At 39.0% G+C, this 23,987-nt stretch overlaps 1 protein-coding gene across 1 annotated transcript in view; it reads right to left on the reverse strand.

The window, feature by feature from the left end:
- Nucleotides 1-318: 318 nt before the first annotated feature.
- The window catches only part of LOC135707386 (protein hairless-like), a 115,893-nt gene continuing 92,224 nt past the window's right edge, over nucleotides 319-23,987 (reverse strand). The window contains exons 2-4 of the mRNA XM_065229204.1: nucleotides 13,159-13,305; nucleotides 10,635-13,097; nucleotides 319-626 (exon numbers count right to left, since the gene is read on the reverse strand). Of these exons, the coding sequence (XP_065085276.1) occupies nucleotides 598-626; nucleotides 10,635-13,097; nucleotides 13,159-13,305 (2,639 nt within the window). The 3' untranslated portion in view covers nucleotides 319-597. The remainder of the gene's footprint in view (nucleotides 627-10,634; nucleotides 13,098-13,158; nucleotides 13,306-23,987) is intronic.

Consider the following 23,987-nt stretch of genomic DNA (forward strand, 5'->3'; position numbering starts at 1 on the left):
TATGTTACATGTATATAGTTTCTCCATATTTCTTTTTTTTTTTCAATAATTTATTACAACTTTTAGCAAAAATAGTTTTCTTCTTGTTTGTCTTCCTTATCTGCGGAAAATAGTGTAAACCTTGGGTTTTTTGTTAATTTTTTGTAGTCTGGACCCTTCTCCAAAATGTCTCTTGTTCTCTTCACTTCAAATATATATATAGGCTCTTAAAAACGATGTACATATGTATTCAATGCGGAATCACACCAACACTAAAAAGCATACAGCTAGTTCGATTTTTTGTTCACGTTCTCCGATAAATATACACAAAATGTTGCATTCTATTTTCGTTTTCTTTGTTTTAGATTTTTTTTTTCTTTTCTGATAAGGCGATTTCCAAAAGCCACAAATCACACTTACATGAACATACTGGACACGGTGACGACGATCATGCAATGACTGAGTTTTGTTTCGTTTGTTTCGTAAGGTACGCTAGGCGTAGTTTCCTGTTGCAACTTAGATCGCATCGCCTCTGAGGTAACTGATGCAGTTACTGAACCGTTTCTACTTTTCCCCCCGAAGCCTTTCACATCACTGCTCGAGCATCGACGCCTGGTTCTAGTGCTTCGACAAGTTGAGAGGAACATCTGAAAAAAATAAACGGTATTGATTAGTATAGATTAGATTGGCATCCATGGTTGAACGTAATTTAGTCACATGGGAAGAACGCTTTTAAACACTGAAAAAAAATCGCATAGCTGATTAGCTCGGTATTATTGCTGAGACCACAGCGAAAGGTGTGGTTGAGATCTCAGCAAAATTTGTTAGCTAAATGTCGGTAATGTTTTTACTGAACCCAACAAATCAGAAGTTAACTGCGTAATCTGATGCAATATTTCCAAACGCCCTCTTGATTTTAGTGTCCTCCGCAAAGCTTTTTTTTATATTTTGAATGCTACTTTTGACGATTTCTATACTTTGATTAATCCCCTAGAAGTGAGATGAAAAATGTTGGTGATCATATTTCCGCTCATAGAATAAGAAGTATGTACAATACCGCCGAAAGCTTAACAGATGCTCTGGAAAAGATGAGGAAATATACAATACTAGATTCAATAAATAGTGCTGCAAATATGAAAAAAAAAAATACAAGCTGAAGTACCAATTTTATTTAGGAACTACGCCGCAAGAGGCGCTTCAATTTTATATTACTTATATAAATCTCGTGATCATGGCCAGGCCATATGGAAAATTGCCGCCTTGAGCAAAGTTGTTCAGGCGACCTAGTCCTTTCGGAACTCTCTCACTACGCGGAGCTAGTGTGCACATGAACTTCCTAAATAGGCTGTATCTCAAAATCCTGACCATATTATAGAAGGTTACTGTCTTCAGCTAAAGTTTTTAGGTGACCAAGTCCTTTCGGATGGTGGTCATACTAGTGCTAAGTTTGTGAGTATTTTAGAAACAGGGGTGACGTGTATATGGTGGTATTTTTTAAATTTTCCCTAATCGATGGCCTCCACCTTGGGTTCCATCGGTATTTATCGGTATTTACTACCTAGATATTTAATTTTATATTATTGCCGTTTTTGAAAGCGAAAATTTTAACGATGGTGACGACTGGGATTTGAGGGGAATTGCTTTGTTCGACGGCTTTCTCAGTCTTAAAACACTCTTTATTTTTTTATTTAATTTTTAAAATTATCGTTGTCCTTAAGTGGTGATCAAAATTGTGACCAAGTAGTGTTTTTTTTTGTTAGACCAAAATATGGAAAATCAGCCACAACAACGACTAAACTATTGACAATAACGACAAACAATATTTTTCCTCGAAAAAAGCCACAACCTATGGCCAAAATGTCGGGCAGATTACATCGTAGTCGTTGCAGTGTTTTAGGACTGAGAAAGCCGTTAATCAAAGCAAAATTTTAGCTTTGAACTATGATCGTAAATTCCGGAAGAAAACTCCGGGGAATGTTTGAATTAGCTTCTGAATGGAGCTGAAAAAAACATTCAGAGAAAGACGAAATAAGCTCTCCTGGATGAAGTTCGAGAAAAGCTGGAAATTTGTGGCGAAAATTTAAATAAACTATCGGAAAAAAATCAGATGTCACTTCCAAAGAAAAAGTTTCGGAAACCGGAAGTAAATTTCCAGAAGTAGCCATTTCCAGGGAAAGCCAGTAGAAGCTCGGAAAAAAACCTTCCAATAGAAGTCAAACAAAAAACCTTTGGCTTATGGTCAAACTTCCAGAAGAAGACGAAAGAAATTTCTGGGAGAATTAATTGAACTTCCTGGAGAAGACGATAGAAACTTCCTGGAGACGCTGGCAGAAACTTCCTACGGAACCAATCTGGAAGAACCAAGCGCCAGAGCGCTTACGGAACAGTCGAAAGAAACAAGAACATAATTCCGAATGAAAGAGATGCCTGGGGATGTTCAATGATCCAGAAAATTTTCCTGATATTCAAAAAGCATCCCTGAAGACTCCGAAATTTTCCTGAAGTTTTCGGAACATTCCTAAAATGCAGGAATGAAATATTCCATAATTCCTCGAAATTCCTTAAAAGTTCTTGTAATTTTCCTGAAATTAGGGACTGTTTTGGAGTTCTCTGGTCATCTTTGAAGTGCTCGGAACTTCCCTGATTACAATAAGAGCACCGGAATATATCTAATTATCTTAGAAGGTCTCTGGACTTTCTCGTAGATTACGAAATCTCATAAGTGCTCTCAAAATTTTCTTAAATTTATTGTAACATGAGCATTGTAGTTCTCTGATCCTCCCGATTTTTTTTTAATTTTTAAAAGATATCAACACTGCCATTAAAAAGCATCAAATGTTCTCACAATGATCTTATGTTCATGTAACTTCCCTTACGTTTCCTAAATTTGCATGGAAATTGCTGAAGTTTTCGGAAATTGCCTGATTTCATTGAAATTAATTGATCTGTCCTGATGTTCTCTGCGCTTCACTAAAGTTCCTGAAAACCATTAAATTTCCCTAAAGTTCTTTGGACTTGTGAAGTTTCCAAAATATTTATGATGTTTCCTTAAGTTCACTGGAGTTCGCTGGACTTTTCTGAAATTTCCGGTCTTTCGAATTTCAACAGAAGTTAATGAAATTGTCTTTAATTAATCGAAACTTACGCAAAAGTCTGGACTTTTCTGAAGTTTCAGAACTAGTTAAATGTGCCTGCAGCTAGCGTGGATCCGTAATAAAAATCTGATAGCATCCTTGAAGTTCCGGGAAAGTTGAAAAAACTGGCGGGAGAAGATGAAAGAATTATTCGAACGAAGGCTGAAGAAGCTTTCAAGGTAAGGTAGAAGAAAATTCCAGGAAAAGTTGGATGAAACTTCAGGAACTTTAAAAATGAATAAAAACTTTCAGAAGTTATATAATGTTTAAAACATATTTATCGATTCCCTAGGAATTACCGGAAAGAGCCATCGACTATTTCTCGATTGATGGGTAGCCAAAAACGGTGAGGAAACGCAAACATTAGTCGAAAGAGTATCAAACATAAGGCATTTTTAGAGGTGATTGTTTAGAATTTTGAATATGAGGTATTCAAAAATATACAAAAACTCTCACAAAATTTTTCTCCGAAATTCGAGCGCGGGCAGGCAATAGAAATTTTGATTATTTGAAAAAAAAACGGTATAAATCGGTCTAAAATCTTAAAAAACGGTAATCTGAGGAACCTTATCTGTATATCGGTATCTAGTTTGGAAATCGGTATATCTGGCAACGCTGATTGATAGTTCTCGCGCAACACGAGAAAAGGGCCTATCAGTGTTGATCGATTCTCTTCACCGATTTTCTCTTTTGAGAATAAACCGACTGCAAATGAATTTCCCATTGAGTATGTTGTTTCAGGCGCAAGCTAACATCATCTTCTGTCGACCTGTGCTGCGAGCTTAGAGAGAAATTCGTTTATGTTGCCGTGGTAAACCAAAGAGAAAGTCGATGAAGAGAATCGATCAACGAGGATAGGCCCTTTAGAATGTTACGCGAGAGTTGACTTCTACACGTTGTACCCTACGAGAAGAGGAGACAATACGGGGGTGAAAACGAACCACTTTTCTATCAAACGCGAACAAGCTCGTGATTGGCTGATAGGAGTAAGATAGAGATAGAGATAAAAGAGTAAGAAGTCAGTTGTCTCATCTTCCTCTTAGGTTGTGCCCGTTTGGATAATAAAGTGATCCAAGAGACGTTTGTCAGTGGAACTGACAGCAAGAAATCTAGAGTGTGTGAGTGATCTGGTGTTAATGGTGCTGAATATAAACATAAACAAAGCAGAAATTCATATGAGAATAAACTGCCAGTTCTACTGTGATCTGTCAAAAGTTCTTCACAGAGAACAAATACCACCCAAAATTTGAGTTCTTTTTACTTAATATTGAGTTCAGCCTCTCACTTGCACTTTTTATTGTTGGCAAAAAAATAACGAGAGATTCGACCCAACGATATAGTTCAGCCCAATAAGTTACTTTTGAGTAAATTGCATATTCTCAAATTTACGTGAATTAAACTTAATTTTGGGTAGAATATACTTAAGAGCAGTTTTTTTTTGCTGGTGTTAACCCTCCGTTACTCGCGCCAACTTTTGAAACTCGAGTACTCGCGCGTTGTACTTTGTACAACAGTGTGAGTTTTCCATTGCCATTTTGCAACCGAGTTACCAATCGATATGAAACCAACGGGTATTCCTTAAAAAAAACTTTTTTTTCACTAAACAAGCTAAACTTTTATCAGAAAAAAAAATGCGGATAATAGAGAAAATTTTAAAAGAAACCGCGTAAGCGGTGTCCGTACTGCGTGGGATTTGACTTACTTAATTGGTTACAACATGGAAAATCTCGAGATCCTGACCAGATAGAAAGCTATTGTCTTGGGCAATGTTTTTCTAGAGATCATAACCTTTTCGCTGGTGGAGAGAAGTTCAGAATTTTCTCACTACGTAGCGCTACAATACATGTTAAATTATCGCATATGATATATCTCGAGATCATGACCAGACAGACAGTTACTGTGTTCGGCAAAGTTTTCCAGGAAGTCAAGATCTTTTCGTTGGTGGAGTAGTTCAGAAAATTCTCACTACGTGGCACTAGTACATACGTGCAATTTTCGCATTTACAATATCTCGAAATCCTGAGCAGATAGAAAGTTACTGTCTTCGGCAAGCTTGTTCAGGGGGTCAAGTATTTTTGGCTGGTGGACAGTAGCCCAGAATTTTCTCACCACTTGGCGCTAGTAAACGTGTACAATTCTCGCGCATGCTATAGCTCGAGATTCTGAACAGGTAAGAAATTACTATTGCTTGGTACACAAAAGATCAGAATTTTCACACTACGTGGCGTTAGTATACACTCGAAATTCTCGCATGTAAAATATCTCGAGATTCTGATCAGATAGATTTTGCTAGTGGACAGCAGTTCAAAATTTTATCACTACGTAGTGCTAGAATACATGTGAAATTCTCGCATGTGGTTTGTTTCGAGATCCTGACCAGATAGAAAGTTGTCGACAAAGTTGTTCAGGAAGTCAAGATCTTTTCGTTGGTGTACAATAATTGGGAATTCCCTAAGCGGCGCTAGTATACACGTGAAATTTTCACATATAAAATATCACGAGAGCCGGAGCCGGTGGTGTAGTGGTAAGCGTGACTGCTTTCTTACCCCAATGTGTCTGGGTTCAATCCCAGTCGAGGTCGGTGGGATTTTTCTGAGGCATAAAAATCTCGGGTCACGTCTTCCTTCGGAAGGAAAGTAAAGCCGTTGGTCCCGGCCCATGTGTGTTTGAATGGGTGCGATATCCTACGCAGGTGTGGAAGCTGCCTTCCTGCCCATTCGATTGCCGTCAATGGATGGCAATCGATGTCCGTCGGTGATTGGCACTAGATTGCGGAACAGAGACCGACGTTAAATAATGGAAAGAAGAAGAAAATATCACGAGATCCTGACCAAATAGAATGTTACTGTCTTGGGCAAAGTTGTTCAGGGAGCCAAGGCCTTTTGGCTGGTGGACAGAAATTCAATTTTTTTTTTCACATCATTCCGCATGCAATTCTCGCATTAGATATATTTCGAGACCTGCTAAACTGTCATCGGCAAAGTTGTCCAGGAGATCAAAACTTTTTCGTTGGTCGACAGTACAAAATTTTATCACTACGCGGTGCTAGGATATAGGTGAAACAGCTAGAAATTTACTGTATTTGACAAAGCTGTTAAGCAGATAAAGATCTTTTGGCTGATGAACAGTAATTCAGAAATTTTTAAAAAATTGGCGGGCAGTTCTCGCATATCAAATATTATAAAATAAAAAAAAATAAACAATTTACATCAGCCTAAGTGGGATAAGACAAATATATTCTGGATTTCATTTACTGATGAAGATTTTCATGCAGATTTGAGGATACCATAAATTGGGGTAAGTCGTTCTACTTGTATACCTTTGATAAATTAGTGGTAACACGCATCTCAGATGCAAAACATTATCTTAAAGGATCAATATCGCTGAAACTTCCATCAAATGAATGTTAAGAGTCTCCCTTTCATTTAAAGCTAATTTCAAAATGTCTTATCGAGGGGTCTAGAACACAAAAATCCTTGTATTTACGTTTGCACGGACAACGAGACTTACTCAGAGAGTAAGGCACTTTTGCTAAGTTGAATGGAGAAATTTATAAAACCGTACACTTCCGATTATAAATTTAAGGGCACGCCCTAAAAACGTCCAATTTTCATTATTTTTAGAACATTTTAAAGATTTTGAATGGAAATACGAAGAGGCAAATTGCACAATATCATTTTAAAATGTTGTATACCAAAAGTTCACCGAAAGTTACACTATTTTTCAAAATTTACTCTGAAAAATCATAATTGATTTTCTCAGAATTGACTTGAAAAAAAAAATTGAAATTAAAAGTAGTAGTAGAACCCTTATGTTATACCATTCATACCATTCAAATAACTTAAGGAGATCAAAACTTGAACGTAAAATGAGAGAGTTTTGAACAAAACACATTTGCATGTTCACCATCCGGAAGAACTTTGCCGCATGTACAACTTTGACGATGACAGTTACTTCCTGACCTTAAGCTATAGCATATTACAAATATATATATTATACGTGAAAATTTCACGTGTATACTAGCGCCGCGTAGTGAGAAAATTCTTAAACATTGTGTACCAAAAATAGGTTTTAACCTCCTGAACAACTTTGCTCAAGATAGTAATTTTTTATCTGGTCAGGATCTCGAGATATATCACAGGTGTGAATTTCACATTTCACTGGCGAAAATTTTGAACAACTGGCCACGAGCAAAAATTTTGTGATATCCTGAACAATTTTGCCGACGACAGTAATTTTTTATCTGGTCAAGAACTTGAGATATTTTATATGCGAGAATTTCACATGTATACTAGCACCATGAAGTGAGAAAATTCTGAACAACTGTCCACCAGCCAAAAGACCTTGACCTCCTGAACAACTTTGTCGCAGAGAGTAACTTTCTATATGATCAGGAAATCGAGATATAGCATATGCAAGAAGTGTACATGTATACTAACGCCACGTGGTAAGAAAATTCTTAACTACTGTTTACCAGCCGAAAAGTCTTGACCCCCTAAACAACTTTGCCGAAGACAGCAACTTTCTAGTCAATCAAGATTTCGAGCTATTGAATATGCGAGAAAGGCACGTATACTAGCGCCGCATAGTGAGAAAATTCTGAACTATTGTCAACGAACAAAAAGATCTTGACTTCCTGAAAACCTTTGTTTTATGCATTTACTTTCTATCTGGTCAGGATCTAGAGATATTTTATATGCAAGAGTTTCACATGTATAGTAGCGCCGCAAAGTAAGAAAACTTTGAACTACTGTCCACCTGCAAAAAAGCCTTGACCTCCTGGACAACTATGCCGAACACAGTACCTTTCTATCTGGTTGGGAACTCAAGATATTTTATATGAGAATTTCACGTATATACTAGCGTCGCGTAGTGAGCAAATTGTGAACTAATTAGCACCAAGCAATAGGCTTTGACCTCCTGAAAAATTTTGTGAAAAACAGTAACTTTCTATCTGGTCAGGATCTCGAGATGTATCACATGCGAGAATTTCACATGTATACTAGTGCTACGTAGTGAGAAAATTTTGAACTACTGTCCGCTATCTGCTAAGGATTTCGATATATTCCATGTTGTAATCAATTAAGTCAAATCCCACGTATTAAGTCAAATCCCACGTCACAGTTTACGCGGTTTCCGTTTACATTTTCCCTATTATCCGCCTTTTTAGGTGTTTACTGTTATCAAATTTTAGCTTGTTTCGATCATAACAAGTTTTTTGAGGAATACTCGTTGGTTTCAAATCGATTGGTAACTCAGCAACAAAATGACAATGGAAAACTCATGTGTGTTGTACAAAGTACAACAGCGCGAGTGACGGAGGTTTAAATGGAAACTACTATATGCGATTTACTCAAATTTTGGGTTATTGGGCTCTTCCCCGGAATTGAGGGAAAAAGTACTTAATTTTGGGTAGTTTTTCATCTCCGTGTTGGTAAACAAAAATGTCTATGAAGAAGAGGAGACAACTGGCTTCTTACTCTTTAATCTCTATCTCTATCTTTATCTATCTCTATCTTTCGCACTTCAAATTGGCTAATCATGAGCTGGTTTGCGCTTGACAGAAAAGTGGTTCGTTTTCGCCCCCGTATTGTCTCCTCTTCCTCTTAGAAAAAAGTCAGCTGATCGCAACTGTCTCGTGGACAGGGTATAAACCCATATTGTAGAGTATTGTTGTTTTTTATGCTTAAAATGATGGCTGCCATCTTGGGTTCCATTCGCAGCGGACATTTTATTGCGCATTTCACACCAAACTGGCACAATAAAAAGTGTGATAAAATTTCGAGTTTCTGTCTAATCATCTTGGCGTCATCGGTGCACTTATTTCTTATAATGCAAGCAATAAGTACTCCAAAGACACCAAAACGATTTGACCATGACTGTTTGCATTTTTGGAGAAGTCTAATTTCAGATGCAATCAGCAATATCTTCTACCTCTACACGTCGTCCCCGTTCTGAACATACCCATATTGTAGGATTTTAAAGTTTTTTTTTCTCCAAAAAAAAGGTGGCCACAATCTTGGATTCCAAAATGGTGGTGGACATCGAATTTTAACATGAACACTTCGTTCACGTTCTGAAAATACCCATATTGTTGGCTATTTTTCAGTATTTCTAAACCAATGCCTGCCGTCTTGGATTCCAAAATAGTATCCAATATCGATTTTCGATTTCTACACGTCGTCCTTGTTCCGGAAACACCCATATTGAAGGGTATTTGACAGTATTTTTAAACATATATGGCGGACATCTGTTTCCAAAATGGCGTCCAGCAGCGATTTTCGGCCTCTACACGTACCCCCTACCTTGTGTTTAGTTTGTATTTTGTACGTGTGGGGTTTTTTTTTTCAATGTTTGTTTTCAAGATGAATTGAAATAATTTCGTGCTTTAGGATTAATTAAATAGTTGTATCGTAAACCACATTTCAAACCTCCTTCTTCCCTTTTCCCATCCAAAAAATTGTAAATCTCCACTAACCTCGAGACAACCGCGAGTACTCGGTCCAGTTCCTTTAACTTTAAATTTAAGACAGTAATAATGAATAACGCAAAGGATAAATCGGCTCTGTAAAGTTTATTCGATTGAGCCTGTACAAATAAAGTAATTATAAAAAAAAAAAAAAAAACGTACCCCCTGTTCCGAAAATACTCACATTGAGTAGCAACTTACTATATGGGGTAAGCTTCGAAGCATAGCATATTCAGGAAGTTCGCATGCACGCTAGCGCCAGAGAGTTCTGATCTATTATGATCACCATCCGAAAAGTCTTGGTCATCTAAACAACTTTTCTAAATACAGTAACCTTTTATATGTCCAGTTCATATCCACATTAGCGCCGCGTAGTGAGAGTTTAAGTTAGTATAACCACAATCCACACCACAAATTAATATAGGTATTCGTACGACTTGTCAAACTGCACTGAACAAAGTTTTGACATAGTTTCTATTAGGAAGACACATAACCTAATAAACTCTAATTGAGTAATCATATAGATTTAATTGGAACACATTAGGCTCAGGTAATTTAGTGGTGCATTTTCCAATTATGAGATCACATTCCGTTGGTGATGTGATTTATTTCATGAGTGTGGATTTGTTATTACGGATTAAATCGTATAAGATAAGTGTTCCAGTTATGGCACTAGTGCTCTAGTTTTTTCGCCAAGGGCCTAACTCAAATTTAAAATAAATGCTCATGGTTTTATTTGCGTAGACCTACGACAAAATCTATGCTCTAACCTTGCATCGAAATACATTTGGTAAAGAATTAATAAAATTGAACACCAATTAGAGGACCACTAGAGCCAAAAAACTGGCTCACTGCCACATGACCCTTATTTTTGTAGTTATAAGCCATTTTTTAATTATTAACAATTTGTTTGTAAACAAATATGCTTATGCTATAAATACGGAGTTATAACATGTTGCAATAATTACCGACAGGAAAATTGTCGTCAAGAGAGTCTTATAAAATATTGCGACCGTCCAGTCTGAACATAGCAACAAAAACATGACACCTACCTGCTCCAAGGTCATCCTTGGCGGCTGACGCCATCGACGCCGCAGATGACACCGATGCGTCATGCTGCGGCACACTCCACGGTCCTGTCGCCAGGCTATGGTGCGCCATTGGATGGTGCGGATGATGGGAGGAGGCTGCAAGTGCCGCTGCACTGTAGTTCAGCGCAACAGCGGCCGGCGATGGGGAAGAACTACTACCGTTGTTGTTGCTGTTGTTGGTGTTGCTGCTGCTGCTGCTGCTGATGCCGTTATTGTGACCAGTCATGGCTGCAGTAGCAGCAGCTGCGGAATGTATTCGATTGGAATCTCGTTGTTGTTGTGCGTCTCGGGAACTGCTGCTGCTGGAGTGACTACTAGGCGGAAGTTGGGGTGCGCTGGGTGGAGATACGGCCGCCGCAGCGGCAGCAGCTGCAGCCGCATGCGGCGATATACCTTGGTAGTGCATCCAGAGGGGATTTCGATACGCCGCGGCCACGGCTGCCTGGTTGTACATATGCTGATAGTACGATGTGAGCGGCGATGCCGGCAGGAAGGGAACAGCACTGGACTGCTGGGCAGCTAGTAACGATGCGGCTATCTGCGGTGGGTACATATAGAACGGATTCGGTACCGGATGGTGAGGAGTTGGAGATGCGATCACCGTACTCGGGCGTATCACTGGATTGGGCTGAGAAGTGGAGAGGGCGGGATGTGGTCCATCGACTACATCGGAAGCGGAGGACCGTTCGGCATAGTCCAGTTCTTTTTTGAAGTGAGCCGTACGAGCAATTTCCGAAGACGTCGATGAGGCATTGGAGTTGGAACGTTCACGTCTTGTGGCATCGACAGTGGTAGACGGAGAGGACGATGGTGACCCGAATTGTTGCCTTAGGGCAGCCGTTTTCTTTGGGACAGTCCGGATGCTAGGAGTGGTGGAACTAGATGAAGTGGGAGTTGTTGCTGGTACCCGGATGGGTTCTACATTGGGCGACGCCCGAGGTGACGATGAGGAATCTTTTCCATTGTTTCGAAGACTATTGCTCGGTGGGTAGCTCGCTTGGTGCGAAGGAGGTGGAGATCGGGCAAAGTTTAGCGGAGATTGCCGGGAGTAGTGTTGAGGAGAGTTTGCCGTAGCCGGATTGGCAGACGATGGAGGTGAACCACCGGAAGCCAGGTAGGCTGTTCGATACTTTGCATTTCCACTGTATGGCGAACTAGCAGAATCATTGGTATTGGGAGATGGCGAACATCGTGACACACTGGAATAGCTGCTTGGGGAAGATACTGTCGGGTGGATACTGTACGGGTGCTGTCGGTAGCGTGTGAAACTATGGCCTTGATGTTCTGGACTGGGACTAAGATCCGGTGACCGAACCATGCCGTATCCAGCACCGTATTCGGTAGCAGAATTTGGGGAAGCTGCATTCTGTGAACCATAGCTGGGAGATTTCTTCTTACCGTAGTACCTCTGACTTAGATGCGCATCGGAGGGAGATTTCGGTGACGTTATGACGTCCTTTCCGAGATACTGATAGTGCGAAGAAGGTTGAAGTTGTTGGTACGGATGATGACTAGTTGTAGTGTTTGTTTCCTGCTTGGGTCTACTACTGTTGTTGCTGCTTTCGCTAGACGAATTGTGCCCTAGTAACGAGGTTATACTGTAGCTACTGATGGGCCGAGAAACCGGCGTCGTTGGGATCGATGGTGTGCGTGATTCTACAGCTGACGCCCCGTTGGTCAGCTTACCGTTGCTATTACTACTGCTACCACTGGGATTGCTACTGCCAGTTCCATTGCTACTAACCGACGCAAGGGGCGTCGCAGTCGTCGCCGTGATCACAGTACTACTACTGCCAGGTTTCGAACGAGATCTTTTCATAGTACTGCTATCTTCAAGCGAGACTTTCTCCAGCTCTCTGAGTATTCTTTTCCGAGGTGATACGTGCTGCTGATGAGACGAACTTAGCATACTCCTCATGCCAGCAGGTGGCATCCGAGGTGCACTATTCGTACTATTTGCTACCCGTACAGTCAGCTGCTGTACTATCACCCCCAGTTCCTTGCTCCGTTTCAACATCCCTCTTCGTTTGCGAATTTTGAAATCTATCGTTCCATTTTCCACAACCCCTCCTCCCCCTCCGTTGGCCTGTTGCATCCCCTTTTCCTCATCCTCATCGCTGCCAGTCTCCGGTGATTTCCCATTGACCTCCATTGCATCGGCCTCCGTAGCATCCGGAGGCACGTCCTTATCCCTAATAATCTCATAGTCCAGTGCAACGTCGTTGGCGGCTGATTGCTCGTACGGTCGCCTCCGTTTCAATCGTAACCGCTTCCACACGTCCCGGGACAGCTTAAACCGAACACAGCTCGGCCGGTGGTAGTACAGTGACATCTCCTTGGAGATGTTCGACCTGGGATTGGTCTGCTTCCAGCAGTGATCCCGCTGCCATGGGGAGGACTGTACCGAACTGTTATCGTCGGAAACTGAAAGTGGAAAGAAACGCAGGTTTAGGATATTCATTTGGGGGAAAACAAGGAAACTTACAGCTGAGCGAAGTGGAACATTCGTGCTTGTGGAAGTTGGCATTGGTGGAGCTAACCGTCGGTGGCCAAAAGGTTTTGCGAGGAACCGAGATCCAGCTGGTTTTTTCACCTTCGCGGGCACGTGCCAGTTCCAGGATAAATTTTCCATCTGAAAGAGAACAAACAAAGAAAAATGGCACGATTAGCTTTTTCTGTACATTTGGTTTCAAAATCAACGTTGGTGTACATGTTGCCTGGCTACGCTCAGTTGCGCATTTTTACCAAGCCAAGCGAGTCTTTCACCCATGACTCTTTTCTTTACGATGCCATGATGACTATATGGCTTGATTGTTCCCTGAACGCCACAGCAGATCGTATCGCATTTCAACTCCACTTGCATTTCTAATTTCGGTATTTCTTTGCTCAATTGTCTTAACCAACGACTGCGATTGCGATGCAAGCTATTAGATCATGAAAAATAAGATTGCACAATTGCCCCATTCGCCCATAGGTTATCAAATCAACGATAAAAATCAATACATAAGCACCATAGTCCAAGGAAAACGTAAAATTCTCACCGGAATCAAACTTTTCCCATCATCCACCTAGCGGTACCTATAACATCAACACACAAAAAAAAAACTCAGTCAACGACTAACAACAAAACTATGTACAGCCAAACGACGATAAGGGTGCGGGTGGCAATGGTGGTGGTGGCACGTGTCACCGTTTTAATATGTTAATTCCGCCATAGTGTGTGCCTTCATGGGTCGTTTTCCCCCTGGCTCTTCGGTTTTCCTTCAACTGCGCATCGCTCGCTCACCGGTGTGCATATGGTTTTACTATACCGACCTACCTAGCCATACACAACCTTTCGCCTGCGTCGGAGAGCATAACATAATACCCACAATTCAGTGATTTCCGCTCGAGTGCCCCCTTCTGGTTGGACCATTGAAAGAAAACAGAAATGAATGAAAACGAATATGTACGGACGCGGATGGATGATGGCGACGGCGACGACGACGTCGACGTCGTCGTCGTTACTTTGCGCATCGCAGCTGCTGGGGCAGAGAAGGGACACAACAGGAGGAATAGTTTTCCACTAGAGCGGGTTCCCGCTGCTGTTGGATGCCTGCCGCCGAAGGGAGACGGTGGTGAAAGGGGACGATTGTTCGTTGGAAGTTGTACAGTGAATATGGGGAACACAATAATGGGCTTCGTAGCTTACCTTTCGGTAGTGCCGCAAAGACACATGCCACGCTGGGTTTTGTTTTGTTTCATTTCCTATCGTAAATAGCCGCAAAACAATAGCCCAGAGGAAAAAGCACAGTAAAACCAGCGCGTAATGGTGTTGTGCAGAGAGTAGTGAAGCACTACTCCATGGAGGAAAGTCGATCTGATGGTGATACGGAAGCATGAATGTTTTGCAGCAGACCCGAGTCAACCACTCGGAGGTACGTTTATGTTTACTGTTCAACTCATGGCTGCATTGGTGCACCATAAAAATTGCCAGCCTATAGCTGTGAAGTTATCACCACTTAGTGTAATTAGGTCTAGTTTCATCGGTACACAAATTACGCATATCAGGACTCAAACTGATAGACATTTTTTAAGTTAAATTTTATGTTTAAAATGAAAAGTTAAATTCTGTAAGTTGATTATGGGACGATATTAACAAATGAGATTCTAGAATCGCACAAGTTTTGTTTTCCTTTGTTCTGTAGATAAAACCACTGCGACCAGTAATCTGGTCTATTGTAGTATATCCTTAGTGCCCTTAGTTTAGTGCATGTCGTATTATCCCATCACTATTGAGAAATAATGAAGTCTTCGGTTTTGATACAGTTGTCAATTGAAAGGTCCTGCTATGTATACCCTTCGAAGAGTTAGAGCACTCTCCAAAGGCGCGGCCCTTTGTTAGTCAAAATTAGATTCCTTAGCAACAATATTAAGCAAAGACACCTATAACGACCATGCATCAGAACTTAACCACGTCTTAACCACTTCAAACTAGGGCACAACGAATAGAAGAGTACAGGGCTGGTAGCGATCACTGCTGTCAGAAATAAGTGACCAAATAGTGACTTATAGTTGTAAAAATAGTGACTAAAAAGTGACCTAATAGAAGAAAAGGAGTCGTTATGATGGCACACCAAATAAATTTATTGGTGTTTTAGTCTTATTCAATTAGTATCTCGTCAACACTTATGTACGACATGAGCCTTTAAAGTGAAAGATTCAATAGAAAGTTTATAAACAAACCGACGGTATAAGTCAGGGTGTCTACTCACTTCAAAAACAGGGAATCCTCAGGATTTTTTTTGTTTCCTTAAAATACCTAAAAGTCTCAGAAAATTTTCAAAATTTTCTTACAATGAAAATTTTAAAGAAAATAATGATTTTTAAAATACAAGCATATATTTTTTCTCATTATTTCTATTCACACTTTGAACTTTATAGATTCACAGTGGATTAATCTTCAAAAACAAATAAATTTAAAAAAATACAGAGTTTTGAAATGTTTTTTTTTTTTTGCTTTGGAACATGTATGTGTTCCGAAAAAAAAAAATTTTGGACTAGTTCTGGACTAGACCCTTAAAAAGTTATTATACTTCAAGAAATTTTTAAGAATTTGGAGTCAAATTCCATACACAGTTTTAAAGACTCGAGGAATTTTAATATAATTTATAAGGACATCATTCCAAGGGAGCTCTGGAAAAAAAAACCTTCAGAAAAACATCAAATGCAATCTGTTTTCATAGTAGTTCTGAGGAGCTTTAGATTTCATGTGAAGCCTTAGTTTTGAGTAGAATTTCAAGAAACCCTGAATTCAATTAGAAGTAAATTTTACGAAAAATCTTAGGAATTTCTGAGGAGCACAACTCTTGTGAACTTCACCGGAAAATTCCAAGGGCATTCTTAGGATAATTTCATAAAGTTTGTGGGAAAAAAACGAATCCGGAGCACAAGTCCTTGCACATTTTTTGATAATACTAAAAGGAGGATTACAATCAAATCTGAAAATAACTCCAGGACATCTTCAAAGGAATTCGGAAAATAAATTGCGAAAGTTTGCCAAACAAATTATGAGAAGAAATCGAAGGAATGTGTAAGGAGAAATGCCAATGCATTGTTAGGAGACTTTCAATGTGAGTAGAATTCCAAGGGAAGGAGTGAGATCAAAAGGAAATCTGAAATGAATTCAATGAATACTCGGAGAAGCTTTCCAAATGGTTTCTAATTGTGTAGAATTTCAAGGTAATTCCGAGGAAAACTAAAAGAAAATTTAATTCTGAGGATAGCTTCATCGAGATTTTGAGGAATATTTCAATGGAAATCTCCGTTGAATATGGAATGGACTATTTTGAGATCTTCAGAACCACTTGGAAGTTCACAAACTTTCCTGAAGTCAATGAAACGTTAATCTAACGATCTAACTAACGAGGTTTAACAATACACTGGAGTTCTCTAAACTCTGTTCTTTTCAGAAATTCTCAAAACTTCTCTAAAGTTTTTCCAGTTCTCATGAAGCTTGTTGTACGGCGCTGAATTTAATTTAATCGTCCTAAAAATGTTTAAACTTCAGTGAACTTCTGAACTCATGCGAAGACCTCAAATAACTTTTTAACGTATCTGAAGTAACTGCTTTAAAGTCCCAACTAATTTTCTGAAACTAATAGAACTGAACACCCCTGAAATTCCTCCAATATTCGGAGCTTACTAAACTTCTTTCAAATGCTCCCGCATTTTGCTAATGTTCATAAAATTTCCTGAAGTTCGCGTATCTCATCTTAAGCTCCATAGAAGTAATGTTTCTGAAGACCACTGTCCTTTTGTGAAGATTCCGAAGTTTTCTAAATTTCTGGAACTTTTATGCTCCCATAATTTTCATGGAATTAGAACGAAATAATTAATATAGTTCTATGCTTTTCACTGAAGTTCTCAAGATTTTTCTGAAGTTCATAAAACTTCCCTTACATTATCGACACTAATTTTAAACTTCTCCAAACTCTATACTTTCCTGGTGTTATTGAAACTGCCTCAACGATTACTGAATTTCTTTAAGTTCCCTAGACTGCCCTGAATTTATCAGTAATTGTTAAGAACCCGCAATTTGACTGAAATTGATTAATTAATTTTGTTTCGACAATTTTCCTTAAGTATTATAACCATTATAAACACTCACTAGTTTTCTCTGAACTTATCTATGCTTACCTGAAGAATATTTGTTTAATAATCCAGTAAATTTTCTTATATATATTCATAATTCCCTGATACTTCTGACGTTTTCGGAGCAATCATAGAATTCTTGGAATACCCCATAATTCCATGGAACTACTTGTAAGTCGCTGCAAATTTGCTTAAGTTAATGGCATTATTCTGAAACTATCTGATCGTCCTCGAAGTATTCAGAACTTCGCTGAATATTATGAAATTATCTAAAAATATCTAAATTTATAAGAAGTTCTCTGGAATTTCAGGAAAATATCACTGCTTGCTAAAAGTTCTCGCATTTTTTTTATGCAATTTCTTGAAATCTCCATGATATAACACCCTTAAAATACTCTCGCGTTTTACGGATGTTAATATAATTTGTATCACGTTCCAGAAATTCTCCCGGAGCTTTGCTGAAGTTTCCGGAAATTCACTTTTTTTTTTTTTTTTTTTTAACTCTTTATTTGTTCCAAATTCAAAATAAATTACATTTCATTTTAACCTAGGTGCTCCAGTTACTGCAGTAACGTACCAGCCTTAATTGTTATGATATATATCTAAGTGTTTTTACATTGTTCATGTCTTGGCAATTCAGTATTTTAAACAGGTTTTTTTAACCTGCATGTCAGTATAACAATTGATATCTTAAAACTAAAAACTAAAACTAAATCTTATCTAAGTATAAAGGGAATTAATCGTTGCAATTGAGGATTGCAACGATTTTTGCCTGAAATTATTAATTATTTTGTTGGACATTTGTGCTAAAGTCTCAACATTCGAAATTCTATGTACTTCGGTTGTACTGTACCAGGGAGGCAACTTCAAAATCATTTTCAGAATTTTGTTCTGAATCCTTTGAAGTGCTTTTTTCCTGGTAGTGCAGCAACTAGACCATATTGGCACAGCGTAAAGCATGGCCGGTCTAAAAACTTGTTTAAATATTAGAAGTTTATTCGTCAGGCAAAGTTTGGATTTCCTGTTTATAAGAGGATACAAACATTTAATATATTTGTTACATTTGGCTTGAATGCCCTCAATGTGATCTTTAAAAGTTAATTTTTGGTCAAGTATTAATCCAAGATATTTCACTTGGTTTCACCAGGAAATTGGAACTCCGTTCATAGTGACTATGTGACTACTACTAGGTTTCAAAAACGAAGCTCTAGGCTTATGTGGAAATATTATAAGTTGAGTTTTGGAAGCGTTGGGAGAAATCTTCCATTTTTGTAAATAAGAAGAGAAAATATCTAAACTTTTCTGCAGTCTGTTGCAAATAACACGAAGACTTCTTCCTTTAGCGGAAATGCCTGTGTCATCAGCGAACAAAGATTTGTGGCAACCCTGAGGCAAATCAGGGAGGTCCGAAGTGAAAATGTTATACAATATAGGCCCAAGAATGCTACCCTGAGGAACTCCTGCTCTAACAGGTAATCGATTAGATTTGGAATTTTGATAATTTACCTGCAGAGTTCTGTCAGTTAAATAATTTTGAACTAATTTCATAATATAAAGTGGAAAATTAAACTTTTTCAATTTAGCAATCAAACCTTCATGCCAAACACTGTCGAATGCTTTTTCTATGTCTAGAAGAGCAACTCCAGTTGAGTGGCCTTCAGATTTGTTTGAACGAATTAAATTGTTAACTCTTAAGAGTTGATGAGTAGTTGAATGCCCATGGCAAAATCCAAACTGCTCATCTGCAAAAATTGAGTTCGTATTGATGTGAAGCATCATTCTATTCAAAATTATCTTTTCAAAAAGTTTACTTATTGAAGAAAGCAAACTTATTGGGCGGTAGCTAGAAGCTTCAGCTGGATTTTTATCCGGCTTCAAAATTGGAACAACTTTTGCATTTTTCCATTTATCAGGAAAGTATGCCAAATGGAAACATCTGTTAAATAATTTTACCAAGAAAGACAAGGTACTCTCTGGGAGTTTTTTATGAGGATATATAAAATTCCATCATCACCTGGAGCTTTCATATTTTGAAACTTTTTAGTTATAGACCTTACTTCGTCCAAATCAGTCCCCCAGGAATCATCAAAAATATTTTCCCGAGAGAAAATATTCAGAAAATCCCGAGCAACCTGATTCTCAATAGGACTAGTAAGACCCAAACTGAAATTATGGGAACTCTCGAATTGCTTAGCAAGTTTCTGAGCTTTTTCCAAATTTGTGATCAAAATTTTACCACCTTCTTTAAGCGCTGGAATAGGCTTTTGAGGTTTTTTCAAAATTTTTGTGAGTTTCCAAAAGGGTTTGGAACTCGGGTCTAATTTAGAAATATTATTTTCAAAAGTTTTGTTCCTCAGGGCAGAGAATCGCTTTTTAATTTGTTTTTGCAAATCCCGCCAGATAACTTTCATGGCAGGATCGCGTGTTCTTTGATATTGTCTCCTACGGACATTTTTAAGACGGATCAAGAGCTGAAGATCATCGTCTATTATAATTGAATCGAATTTAACCTCGCATTTTGGTACTGAGGCAGCTCTTGCTTCAACTATAGAAGTAGTCAGAGATTCAAGAGCATAATTAATTTCATCTTTGGTTTGCAAAGGAATGTTTGGATCGAAGTTATATTCCATAAATGTTCGATACTGCTCCCAATCAGCTCTATGGTAATTGAAAGTAGAGCTGTTGGGATTACAAATTATTTCTTGGGATATTTCAAAAGTTACTGGAAGGTGATCAGAACCGAAGTCAGCATGGGTAACCAATTGGCTACAAAGTTGACATGAATCGGTTAAGACCAAATCAATAGTGGAGGGATTTCTTGCAGAAGAAAAGCATGTTGGGCTGTTTGGATATTGAATAGTGTAATAACCTGCAGAACAATCATCAAACAGAATATTACCATTGGAATTGCTTTGAGCATTATTCCATGAGCGGTGTTTTGCATTAAAATCACCAATAATGAAGAATTTAGACCTATGACGGGTAAGTTTCTGGAGGTCACCCTTGAGAAAATTCTTTTGCTGGCCTACGCATTGGAATGGCAAATAGGCAGCTATAAACGTAAGTTGTCCAAATTTTGTTTCAACAGAAACCCCCAAAGTTTCAAAAACTTTGGTTTCAAATGAAGAAAGAATTTTATGTTTGATTCGTCTATGAATAATGATGGCAACGCCACCACAGGGTCTATCAAGACGATCATTTCTATAAATCAAGTAATTTGCGTCCTTCTTAACCTTATGGGCAGGTTTAAGGAACGTTTCAGTTATAACGGCAATATGCACGTTATGAACTCTTAAAAAGTTAAATAGCTCGTCTTCATTATCTTTAAGAGATCGAGCATTCCAATTTACAATATTTAATGCTTTAAAATCCATTACTGAATTTTAAAGTCATGACAATATTATTTGCAAATTTTACTCCAGTTTGAATAGCATCAAACATGGAGTTAGATTTAAGCATATCAGAAATCATGTCAATTAATGAATTCTGTAAAAATTCCATTTTGGGGGCAGTAATGCTTCCTAAGTCAAAATTGTCAAAATTTCCATTAGAACGTTGGTTAGTATTTTGATTTCTACCCGGTGCAATAGCAGCATAGGTAGCTCCATTAACTCGCTGAACATTGTTAGCAGCGAGGGGAGTAGGTACAGATGAAACATTTGAAGCAGGGGAGATATTTGTACCTACGGGTACGAATGTAGAATTTGTTCCTCGCTGACCGTTGTTAACAGCAGAGGAATTTGTACCTGGTCGGAAACGTGGAGCGTTTCCTACCTGACGGTTAGAACGAGATTGTAGGATCGCTTTGCGAGTCTTACATTCCCAAAAATTGGATTTGTGGTTTTCACCACAATTTGAACATTTAAATTTCTTAGGATCTTCCTTCACAGGACAGTCGTCCTTTGCGTGAGAGGAATCACCACAATTCATGCATTTAGCTGGCATGTAGCAATTTTTAGTTCCGTGACCCCATCCCTGGCACTTACGGCACTGGGTGAGGTTTTGGAAATTTCCTCCAGTCTTCCTGAAGTGTTCCCACTTCACTCGGACATGGAGCATAAGGCTAGCTTTTTCTAAGGCCTTAAGGTTGTTTAGTTCACTAGACTTGAAGTGAACTAAATAAAAATCATTAGAAATCCCGTTGCGCGAATCGCCAGGACGGGATTTCATTTTCATTTTGATTACTTGGAGTGGCACAACTCCAAGTAATTTTGCCAGTTCATCTTTGATCTGATCCAGGGATTCACCACTGGGCAGTCCTTTCATGACAACCTTGAACACACGTTCAGTTTTGGTGTCGTAAGTAAAAAATTTGTGCTTCTTCTCAGTAAGATACTTGAGAAGACATTTAAATCCGTCCAAGGTTTCAGCTAATACACGGCATTCACCCCGACGTCCAATTTGTAGTGAAAACTTAACTTTCACGAAATTCAAAAGTTCCATGCGAAGAGCATGGAAATCGGTAGTGGTTATCACAATAGGGGGAATCTTTTCCTTCTTGGCATTAAGCCGGGAAAGTTTACTAGAATTTTTCTTGGATGATGGATCATTCTCATCATCCGTGAGCAAATCAAATTGATTACTCAAATTAATTTCATCAGAAGGGGGGTCAAGAGTTTGCCCCTTTCTTTTGCGTTTAGGCGCCATGGCGGCAGTAAATTTTTATCCAAATCGACTTCCAAGCAGATTACTATAAGAATCTGAAGGATCGAAGAGGAATTTTCCAAATCGATATCCAAGAAGGATTACCTCGGGTAGGGTCCAAACAAGGATCGAAGAGGAATAAGAGTTGAACAAGGTAGAAATTTTTTACAGGTTGAGCACTGAAAAGTGCTGTTTAAATTTGTTGTAGCTTTAGGTAGTAGTAACACTTCCTTCAGCAAAAAGCAAATAGATCCGCACGGCAAGAGAGCACGATGCGGACTGATCCGGAAATTCACTGTTTTTCTCGAAACTTCTTTAAGGTTTCTACAACTTCCTTGAAATTATTTGCACTGCCCTTTGATTCTCTGACCTGTCTTGATTTTCTCGAAGCTTTCCTAAGGGAGCAACCATAAATGACGTAGCATATTTTTGATCAATTTTAGACCCCTCCTCCCCCCCCTCGTAGCGTATTTGGCTATATCCAATACATTACCGGTCACAAATTCTGAAACCCCCACCTCCCCCCTCAAATGCTACGTCATTTATGCATGTTCCCTAACTCTATTGAAGATCTCGATACTGCTCGGAATTAAATAAAATTCCCGTAAACACCTTTAAATTTCCCTGAAACTCTTTGAACTTCTGTGAAGTTTCTGAAATATATCGGAAATTTTCATAAATTCTCTGAAGGTCTCTGTCACTGAAATTTGCGGAACATCTTAACACTCCGAACACGATGCCTACGAAAAACGTGTAATGGCATGTTTACAATGGCACAACTTAGCCATTTCTTAATGAATTTCAAAAATTGTGGTACCTTTAGAATTCCTAGGGTTTCTAGATGAACTTGAAAATAGAGTCGTCTACATTTTTAAAAAGCGAAAAGAGTTGTTACACGTTTTTTTGAAAGGTGTGTTTGTAGGGTTTTGCAAGTGGCGCAAGATCTGTAATTTAGATTAATGGGCACAAATGTTCACAATACAGTCATGGTTCCTATATATGGATCCTGGAGACAACGGAACGGTCCTCGAAAAATCCGGAACATCCGTAAAAATGGTCAATCCATGATCCTGATCCTAGAGCTCTGCGGTTTTTTTGAAAACATTAGGAACTGTGATATAAACAAATATTTTGGGTCGTGACATAAACATGAACCTGGATGTCCATGGGACCGTCTCCGAAAGATCCGGAACATTCGTGAAAGTGGAAAATTAACGAAACTGATCCTAGAGCTCCGTGGTTTTCTTGAAAACGTTAGGAACTGTGATATTAGAATGATTCTGGGATCGTGACATAAACATGGACCCAGATGGCCATCGGAACGTCCTCCGGAAGATCCGAAAAATCCGTAAAAGTGGTCAATGTATGGAACTGATCCTAGAGCTCCACGGTTTTTTCGAAAACACTTGGAACTGTCATATATAAATTAATTTGCAGTCGTGACATAAACATGTTCCCAGAAGGCCATGGGACCGTCCTCCGCAAGATCTAGAACATCTTTAAAAATGGTCAACCCTCGAAACTGATCCTAGAATTCTACGGTTTTTTCGAAAGCATGTGGGACTGCTTATAAGAAATATTTTGGGGTCATGACATAAACATGGATCCAAATGGCCATGGGGCCATCCTCTGGTAAGTCCAGAACATCCGTAAAAGAAGTTAATCAATGAAACTGATCGTAGAGCTCCGCAGTTTTTTCCAAAAACATTAGGAACTGTGATATAATAATGAATTTGTGATCGTGACTTAAACATGTACCTAGATAGCCATGGAACCGTCGTCCGGAAGATCAACAACATCCGTAAAATGGTCACTCCATAAAATTGATAGGTGGAAGCATTACTATGACGAGCACCTCATAGTTGATGTAGCAGAAAACGAAGGTGGCACGTCAACAGACCTTGGAGCACGTGCAGAAGACGACAGGCTACTGGCCCCTGATCTTCAGGAAGTTGAGGAGGAGATCGGTCGACTGAAGAACAACAAAGCAACTGGTGTAGATCAACAACCAAGTGAGCTATTAAAATACGGTGGTGA

Source organism: Ochlerotatus camptorhynchus, unplaced genomic scaffold (assembly GCF_037179485.1).
Source record: "Ochlerotatus camptorhynchus isolate MF236.1 unplaced genomic scaffold, CSIRO-AGI_Acam_v1.1 ptg000024l, whole genome shotgun sequence".
Classification (NCBI taxonomy): domain Eukaryota; kingdom Metazoa; phylum Arthropoda; class Insecta; order Diptera; family Culicidae; genus Ochlerotatus; species Ochlerotatus camptorhynchus.